This window comes from Palaemon carinicauda, chromosome 29 (genome assembly GCF_036898095.1).
Source record: "Palaemon carinicauda isolate YSFRI2023 chromosome 29, ASM3689809v2, whole genome shotgun sequence".
Taxonomy (NCBI): Eukaryota; Metazoa; Arthropoda; class Malacostraca; order Decapoda; family Palaemonidae; genus Palaemon; species Palaemon carinicauda.
The window spans coordinates 90719589-90729588 of NC_090753.1; the positions used below are offsets into that span (position 1 = coordinate 90719589).

The 10000-nt window shown below is 42.2% G+C and overlaps 1 protein-coding gene across 3 annotated transcripts in view; it reads right to left on the reverse strand.

Annotated features, from left to right (window-relative positions):
• Window positions 1-556: 556 nt before the first annotated feature.
• Window positions 557-10000, reverse strand: part of LOC137622868 (uncharacterized) — a 43864-nt gene continuing 34420 nt past the window's right edge. The window contains exons 5-7 of one of the 3 annotated variants that reach the window (XR_011040505.1): window positions 6243-6931; window positions 801-2139; window positions 557-614 (exon numbers count right to left, since the gene is read on the reverse strand). Coding sequence is in view for 2 of the 3 variants with exons in the window: in XM_068353442.1 (XP_068209543.1) it covers window positions 1316-2139; window positions 6243-6931 (1513 nt within the window). In the remaining variant the exon portion in view is untranslated. Of the gene's footprint in view, window positions 615-762; window positions 2140-6242; window positions 6932-10000 lie in introns of those variants that run through there. The other 2 variants (XM_068353442.1, XM_068353443.1) reach the window with 2 other exon arrangements.

Consider the following 10000-nt stretch of genomic DNA (forward strand, 5'->3'; position numbering starts at 1 on the left):
GAGAGAGAGAGAGAGAGAGAGAGAGAGAGAGTAATGAAATAACAGGAACAGTAAAAACATCAAAAGCAATCAAATGCAAATTGAATTAATTCTAAGAACATATATTTCCTACAGAACGACAAACTATGATCTAATGTCTTGAGTTACACAGCATATGAAAATATATTCTTCATCACAAAGAACAGGATTACATTGTCTTTACTACAAAAAAAACAAAATGGTACAGTTGATTGACATTTCTTAAATCACAAAATAAAAACACGACAAAGATCTTCGATCAAGGTGATACTACGTAACTTCAATGAGAATTGAGTTCTCGTTTCTTGAATATTTTATTTTTAAATTCTGGCGGTTCGCTGCTTCAACCATTAATAGTTCGTAAGGACGTCAACAGATGTCCTCGTCTCACAAGAGAGTGAATATACACCAAGGGCACACGTGTACTTATGTACACATGACAAGAACCAGCAAATGCTTCCGTACGTATGACTCGAACTCACATGTACTTCTGTATGTAGGACTCGAACCCACATGTACTTCTGTATGTAGGACCCGAATCCACATGTACTTCTGTACATATGCCTAGAACCCACATGTACTTCTGTACATAGGACCTAAACCCACATGTACCTTTGTACGTAGGACCCGAACCCACATGTACTTCTGTACGTAGGACTCGAACCCACATGTACCTCTGTACGCATGACTCGAACACACATGTACCTCTGTACGTAGGACCCGAACCCACATGTACTTCTGTACGTATGACTAAAATCCACATGTACTTCCGTACGTAAGACTCAAACCCACATGTACTTACTGTACCTTGGACTGAACGTAAAAATGTGATGATATATTGATATTTACAGAGCAGAGTATATCAAAATCCACGTTGCACATACAGTTAAGTTTCTAGGAAATTTCAAATGATTTGGTTATATTTTTCAAAGAAATTCACTGTTAGTCAGTTCGTATATCCACTTGTAATAGAATACAAGAACACCTGGTAGGATATATCTATATAGGCCAAATAGGCTACACTTCTATGTCCATTCGTACTCAATCGAGATGCAGTAGCCTTGTTCTTTGTTGAAACAAACACAAGTTTCCTTCGAGCCTGGGCTGGCCAAGGGCACTAGGTCCCTTTTCTTTTTGTCAATGTTTCATGGAAATGATCACAAAATCACGAACTGCTTTGATACGGTCCTTCTAAGTTACCCCTCTCATGACTCCTTGACCTCATTCTAGTCTTCTTCCTCTTCTGTGTCGACAGGAAGTGTCTACCCCCATGCGGATGGAGGCCGACGGCCTTATGCTAGGTCTCCATGTGTATCTGCTGGGGACCCCGCGTTCTGGGTATGGACCTAGACAAGGAGTGTGCCTCCGTTGGAGCCAAGACGCTCTCGAGTTGCTCCAACGTTTTCTTGGCTACGCTGAGGACATTTTCCCCGTTGGGGTTCATTCCCCCTCTACCGTGCATCCCGTTGTGACCTCGCCACCCGGATTCGCTATACTGGGATTGGTTGATGGGGGGCAAGGACACAACGTGGCCATCTGAGACACTCGGGAAGGCTGGGCCACGTCCTCTGGAACCCCTCAGGTGATCCCAACCCTCTGATCGAGTTGAGGACTCCAGCATGTCCGAGGCATTTTCATCGGAGTCGTCCTCGTCATATTCGTTGCTAGAAGTCTGGTGAGGCCTCGGGGATGAAGTGAGGGATCTGGGTTCCGAGGACGACCTTGGGAAGGAGCTGAAGGTCAGGCGCCTGCTTGGCGCAGCGTTGTGGCGTCCATCACTCTTGGAGCTGGCCATGGAGGCGTTCAGGGACATTTCCACGACCCGACCGGGGAGCAAAGTGGGTAAAGACGGACGGGCTGGCGTCGGTGGCCGGTGGCTAGGTTTGTTTTCGGCATCTTCCTGGACCAGATGCTGGATGCTCCTGTTGAGGGATCGCGAGGAGGAACTCAGTTCAATCTTGGGCATGGATTCGTTTGGGGAGGTCAGAGCTGCCACCGTCAGGGGGACGTTGGACACGGTCATCTTCCTGTTGTTGGGTCCGCTCATTTTGCTGACGACGACGACGCTTTTCCGGGGAGACCTGTCGCATTCCATTAGAGATTCGGTGTCAGCTTCATTGCCTGTGGGAGATGCGGAATAACATTGAAAATTACAAGACTAATACTTAGAAAGTTCTTGTTTACTTAGCATATTGGTGCAAAAAGGTCGCTGATTTAAAAGAACGAATATAATAACCATTTCGCTTAACTGAGGTAACCACTGTTGTGCGCACACCATAAGTAGTGATTCTCAGTGAAACCTTTCAATAAATCAGGAAATATATCAAAACATTGCTCACATCATTTTACTACTTTAAACTTTCATAGCATTTATAAACAAATACACATACGGTATCCGGGGGCTTTGAGTGAAACAATTTGTCGAAAATAAAATTTATCTAAAACAATTTTTGACCCACACACACACACACACACATACACACACACACACACCTCACAATAAATCATTACATATTTTTCCTCATGTTAAAAGTTTGCAATGGCAGATTTATCCTCTCTCTCTCTCTCTTTCTCTCTCTCTCTCTCTCTCTCTCTCTCTCTCTCTCTCTCTCTCTCTCTCTCTCTCTCTCTCTCTCTCTCTCTCTCTCTAGCATTCGGCTTTTCCAACTAGGGTTGTAGCTTAGCATTTAATAATAATAATAATAATAATAATAATAATAATAATAATAATATGTCGAACTTTGGCAAGTCTCAGCTCATTGGTGCCTTTATTTCTTATGAAAAACAAGACAATACAAATTTAGGTCCTAAAACCAGTCTTGGGAGGCCTTAGTAAGGATAATCTGATATGCAGGCCACGCTAGGATGCCTTATAAGGGCGTTAGGGAGATTTTAGAAGCCCGGGTGGCAGCTAAGGCGTGAGTCTTAGTCACTCTCTACCTGAACAGACTGTAAGCGGCGTCGCTAAGCGAGTCAGTTCAGTGCCTCAGTGGTCTATCCCCGCAGTGTTGCCATATGTCAAGTTTCCATAAGTACTCTTTTCAAACTATGAAGATAATGAAGGATCAATACAGATCTATGCTACATCATGAATAAAACAATATTTTTAATTGGAAGAAATAAACTAATGGTTTTTCTGTTTTCATATAAGCTCATGTGTTTTATGTTAATTTTTCTCTGGTGAATTTTGGATCTAACAATTTGGCAACACTGCTTGGGGGAAAGAATGAGACTTTCGTACACTTTGCGCTAAAGTTGTCGTATATGTTAAGGTGGTTATCGAACATTTCGGTTATTAATGTTTTAGCTTCTTAGCAGATAATAATGATAATTGTTATTTTTTGCTATTATGTATAAAACCAAACAGTTACATCAGCTACAATAAAAAATCGTAAAATATCAATTTATACCAAAAAAAAAGGGAAAAAAAATATCTGGAAAACTTAAAGAGGATTATTAGTAGTGGACTCCCCATAAACAGTCATTCCTTTTAAGGTTTTACGGAAGTTTGCACTGTCTCTCTCTCTCTCTCTCTCTCTCTCTCTCTCTCTCTCTCTCTCTGAATGTATATGTCTTTATATGATAAAGTATTTCTTATTATCATCAGTATTTTGATCAGTAATTTGTATCTTCTCAAGATTTTCATCTTTATGTTTTGGTGATTTTAAATGCTTTATTACTTTAACTAATCCAGATAAATTATTATTTTTATCTATTTTTTATTTTAAAATACATATTTACAATCTTACAACTTATTAGTGGGGGAATAGAGTGGGGGGATGTGAAAGGAATCTAGTGAAGGTTGAAGAGTTGAAAAAAAAAATTAGAGGTGAAAATTGAATACAAAGAAAGGTTGGATGTGGCATATGACAGGGTTAGAAGAAGAGAAAAATAGCCCAGCTGCATTATATTAGGTATAAAAACAACTCCAGATCCTTGCATTAAATGTGAAACTGAATTTTAAACTTATACTTCTGTACACAACACAGGTTAATTGTAAAAGTCTACTTTCTAGCCTCTTGTTCTAGAGGAGGAGAGGAAGTTAGCAAAAGAAAATTTTGTTGGGATTGCAAATGATGTGTGTGGCAAGAGGTTTGTTGGAGGCAGCATGAGGAAGGGTAGTGAATGGTGGAATGAAGGAGTGAAGGTAAAAGTGGAAGAGAAAAAGAAGGCATTTGAGGAATGGCAGCAGAGTAATAGTGTGGAGAAGTATGAAAGATATCATCATCATTTCCTTCTACGCCTATTGACGCAAAGGGCCTCGGTTAGATTTCGCCAGTCGTCTCTATCTTGGGCTTTTAAATCAATACTTGTCCATTCATCATCTACCTACTTCGCGCTTCATATCCCTCAACCATGTAGATCTGGGTCTTCCAACTCTTCTAGTGCCTTGTGGAGCCCAGCTGAACGTTTGGTGAGCTAATCTCTGTCGGGGAGTGCGAAGAGCATGCCCAAACCATCTCCAGCTACCCCTCATCATGAGCTCATCCACATATAGAGGGAAAAATGTGGAAGTAAAACGTAAGCTAGCTGAGGCAAAGAGGGCGGCTGACTGAAGAGAATAAGAAGAAGTTTTGGAAAGAAGTGAAGCGAGTAAGGAAGGCTGGTTCAAGAATTGAAGAGACAGTGAAAGATGGAAATGGATCGTTGTTGAAAGGAGATGAGGCAAGGAAAAGGTGGGCGGAATATTTTTTGAAAGCTTACTGAATGTTAAGGATAATAGGGAGGCAGATATAATTGTTGTTGCAGGTGTTGAGGTGCCAGTGATGGGAGATGAGAATGAGAGAGAGATTACAAGAGAGGAAGTGAAGAGAGCACTAGAAATGAGAGTAGCAAAAGCACCTTCTATGGATAGTGTGAGGGCTGAGACGTTTAAAGGAAGGGGATGTGACTGTACTTGGATGGTTGGTGAGATTGTTTAATACATGTTTCAAGTTGTCAATGGTACCAGTAGATTGGGTTTGTGGTGTATTGTTTTACTATACAAAGGTAAGTGAGATGTGCATGAGTGATGTAATTCGAGGGGTATTAGTTTGTTGAGTGTGGTTGGAAAAGTGTATGGTAGAGTTCTAATTGATAGGATTAAGGATAAAACAGAGAATGCAATCTTAGAAGTACAGGGTGGTTTTAGAAGAGGTAGGGGATGTATGAATCAGACTTTTACAGTTAGGCAGATATGGGAGAAATATTTAGCAAAAGGCAAGGAGGTGTATGTTGCATTTATGGATCTGTAAAAAGCGTATGATGGAGTTGATAGGGAAGCGATGTGGAATGTGATGAGGTTATGCGGAATTGCTGGAAGGTTGTTGCTACCAGTGAAGAGCTTATACATAGGTTCTATGTGATAGGAAGATTCTAGATGTGAGAGGTAAAAGAGCGTGCTAAAATAGGAATGAATGGCAAGGGATTGTGACGCAGTTTGATAGGCCCTGCTGCTTCCTTCAGTCGCCTTGGTGACCGCTGAGGTAGCGACAGTAGGGGATTCAGCATATGAAGCTTCATTTATAGTGGATAACAGGGGAGGGAGGGCTGTGGCACCCTAGCAGTACCAACCAAACTTGGTTGAATCCATCGTCAGGCTGGGAAGAGCGAAGAGAAGAAAAGTCCCCTTTTGTTCTTTTTTATGTCGGTACCCCCCAGAATTGGGGGATGTGCCTTGGTAGATAAATAGACAGACATAAGGTTAAGAACTTAAGGAAAATTATAGCTGTTGCCACATCTTAATCCAGTTCATCACTATCCTTGGAAAGGCGGGATAATCTGGTAGATGTGGCATTCTTATTGGCGGCGTTGCCATATCTTTCTGCTTATTAAACAACCTTGGTTCTAAATTTCTCGGGTAAGATGTGAAAACGTGGCAACACCGCTTATCATAGGTAAGTCTTAACACTTTACTGATGGACTATACCATTTTGCTTCTTCATGTATTGAAAGATCTCCACTAAGAGGTGTGAAAACCTCATTATTTAATTGGATGTGTATACATTTGTGTATGTTTGTGTTTAATTACCTTATTACTTACAGTCTTGCATTAAAGTATTCATTATGAACCATGCTAAACATGCAGTTTGACAAGGATTACAGTCTCTCTCTCTCTCTCTCTCTCTCTCTCTCTCTCTCTCTCTCTCTCTCTCTCTCTCTCATATTCATTATCAGTAAAGATAAAGAGAGGTTAAGATAGAATCAAATTCTTGTGAGTAAAGGTAGCTGAACAAAGTCCCTACCTGAGCCAGGACTTCCATAGAGGGTGAGATCCCGCATAAGTTCCTCCAGAACCTGCTTCTCTGCCGCGTCGGGAGCAGCAATCGGATGAATCTGATGGTTTTTAGGCTGAGTCTCAGCAGTTCCTTCCTCGGGGGCGTCCTTCCCTACAGAATTCAAAGACTCAACATCCCAGATGTCTTTTCCCTGTTGACCTGCGCTTTCTTTCTCCGGAGACTCTTCTTCAGCTTGGACGATTCCAGTCGCTTCTTCGGCTAATCTGCTTTTGGTCCAGCACCTGCTGAATTCCGAGGAGTTGATCGCAGGCGTATTACCACCCTTCCCTTCCTTCCCAGCTGATCTATTGCTGATGTCTCTGACGTCTGTGTCGCCAGCGGGGCTTATGATTTCTCCTGAGTTGGGAGATACCTCCCTCTGGAACTGGACTAGGCCTGCACTGGGTCCTTCAGGTGTCCCGGCTCTTTCCAGGGAGGCAAAGTGGTCTTTGCGCTGTAACTTCGGCGCACCAGAAGCAGGGTCCTTTGAAGCCAAGTCGGTCCTCTCTCGCCTTCTCCTATGCCCCGTCGATAAGTTCCTTCCAGAAATGAAGCTCTCGACGGACACGGGCGGTTGTAAGGGAGCAGTGGGATTAGATGGGTCTAACAGGACAGTACTGTTTCTTTTTGTGTTTCTGAGGCGTTTGGAAGATGACCTGAAAGGGAAGCAGATTCAGCGTTTAGGGAAAGGCAATGCTCTAGTATGTGAATTATCCCTACTTCTAATGGCGTGCGCACGCTTATCATATCTCTCGTACTTACCAATCCTAAGATTACAGACCTGCCAACCACTCTTTGAAGATTTTAGTCCTTGGAATATTCGCTCCAGTCATATTGAATTGGTATGGTTTACATTTCCCCTTTGAGTTTTAAGAAAATCTTCAGCTAAAGAAGTTATCTTTCAGCTATTCCTGGGTATTAGTGTCATTTAAAGAGGCATTCCTCCAGTTATTCCTGGGAAATAGAGGGTTATTTAAAGAGGCAATCCTCCAGTTATTCCTGGGAATTAGGGAGTCATTTAAAGAGGCAATCCTCCAGTTATTCCTGGGAAATAGAGGGTTATTTAAAGAGGCAATCCTCCAGCTATTCCTGGGAATTAGAGGGTCATTTAAAGAGGCAATCCTCCAGCTATTCCTGGGAAATAGAGGGTCATTTAAAGAGGCAATCCTCCAGTTATTCCTGGGAATTAGAGGGTCATTTAAAGAGGCAATCCTCCAGCTATTCCTGGGAATTAGAGGGTCATTTAAAGAGGCAAGCCTCCAGTTATTCCTGGGAAATAGAGGGTCATTTAAAGAGGCAATCCTCCAGTTATTCCTGGGAATTAGAGGGTCATTTAAAGAGGCAATCCTCCATTTATTCCTGGGAATTAGAGGGTCATTTAAAGGGGAAATCTTCAAGCTATTCCTGGGAATTAGAGGGTCATTTCAAGAGGCAATCCTCCAGCTATTCCTGGGAATTAGAGGGTCATTTAAAGAGGCAATCCTTCAGCTATTCCTGGGAATTAGTGGGTCATTTAAAGAGGCAATCCTCCAGTTATTCCTGGGAATTAGAGGGTCATTTAAAGAGGCAATCTTCTAGCTATTCCTGGGAATTAGAGGGTCATTTAAAGAGGCAATCCTCCAGCTCTTCCTGGGAATTAGAGGGTCATTTAAAGAGGCAATCCTCCAGCTATTCCTGGGAATTAAAGGGTCATTTAAAGAGACAATTCTCCAACTATTCCTGGGAATTAGAGGGTTGTTTAAAGAGGGAATCCTCCAGCTATTCCTGGGAATTAGAGGATCATTTAAAGGGGAAATCTTCCAGCTATTCCTGGGAGTTAGAGGGTCATTTAAAGAGACAATCCTCCAGCTATTCCTGGGAGTTAGAGGGTCATTTAAAGAGGAAATCCTCCAGCTATTCCTGGGAATTAGAGGGTCATTTAAAGGGGAAATATTCCAGCTATTCCTGGGAATTAGAGGGTCATTTAAAGAGGCAATCCTCCAGCTATTCCTAGGAATTAGAGGGTCATTTAAAGAATCAATCCTCCAGTTATTCCTGGGAATTACAGGGTGATTTAAAGAGGCAATCCTCCAACTATTCCTGGGGATTGGAGGGTCATTTAAGGAGGCAATCCTCCAGCTATTCCTGGGAATTAGAGGGTCATTTAAAGGGGAAATCCTCCAGTTATTCCTGGGAGTTAGAGGGTCATTTAAAGAGGCAATCCTCCAACTATTCCTGGGAGTTAGAGGGTCATTTAAAGAGGCAATCCTCCAGCTACTTCTGGGAATTAGAGGGTCATTTAAAGAGGCAATCCTCCAGTTACTCCTGGGAATTAGAGGGTCATTTCAAGAGGCAATCCTCCAGCTATTCCTGGGAATTAGAGGGTCATTTAAAGAGGCAATCCTTCAGCTATTCCTGGGAATTAGTGGGTCATTTAAAGAGGCAATCCTCCAGTTATTCCTGGGAATTAGAGGGTCATTTAAAGAGGCAATCTTCTAGCTATTCCTGGGAATTAGAGGGTCATTTAAAGAGGCAATCCTCCAGCTCTTCCTGGGAATTAGAGGGTCATTTAAAGAGGCAATCCTCCAGCTATTCCTGGGAATTAAAGGGTCATTTAAAGAGGCAATTCTCCAACTATTCCTGGGAATTAGAGGGTTGTTTAAAGAGGGAATCCTCCAGCTATTCCTGGGAATTAAAGGGTCATTTAAAGAGGCAATTCTCCAACTATTCCTGGGAATTAGAGGGTTGTTTAAAGAGGGAATCCTCCAGCTATTCCTGGGAATTAGAGGATCATTTAAAGAGGAAATCTTCCAGCTATTCCTGGGAGTTAGAGGGTCATTTAAAGAGACAATCCTCCAGCTATTCCTGGGAATTAGAGGGTCATTTAAAGGGAAAATATTCCAGCTATTCCTGGGAATTAGAGGGTCATTTAAAGAGGCAATCCTCCAGCTCTTCCTGGGAATTAGAGGGTCATTTAAAGAGGCAATCCTCCAGCTATTCCTGGGAATTAAAGGGTCATTTAAAGAGGCAATTCTCCAACTATTCCTGGGAATTAGAGGGTTGTTTAAAGAGGGAATCCTCCAGCTATTCCTGGGAATTAGAGGATCATTTAAAGAGGAAATCTTCCAGCTATTCCTGGGAGTTAGAGGGTCATTTAAAGAGGAAATCCTCCAGCTATTCCTGGGAATTAGAGGGTCATTTAAAGGGAAAATATTCCAGCTATTCCTGGGAATTAGAGGGTCATTTAAAGAGGCAATCCTCCAGCTATTCCTAGGAATTAGAGGGTCATTTAAAGAATCAATCCTCCAGTTATTCCTGGGAATTACAGGGTGATTTAAAGAGGCAATCTTCCAACTATTCCTGGGGATTGGAGGGTCATTTAAGGAGGCAATCCTCCAGCTATTCCTGGGAATTAGAGGGTCATTTAAAGGGGAAATCCTCCAGTTATTCCTGGGAGTTAGAGGGTCATTTAAAGAGGCAATCCTCCAACTATTCCTGGGAGTTAGAGGGTCATTTAAAGAGGCAATCCTCCAGCTACTTCTGGGAATTAGAGGGTCATTTAAAGAGGCAATCCTCCAGTTACTCCTGGGAATTAGAGGGTCGTTTAAAGAGGCAATCCTCCAGCTATTCCTGGGAATTAGAGGGTCATTTAAAGAGGCAATCCTAAAGTTATTCCTGGGAATTAGAGGGTCATTTAAAGAGGCAATCCTCCAGTTATTCCTGGGAATTAGAGGGTCATTTAAAGA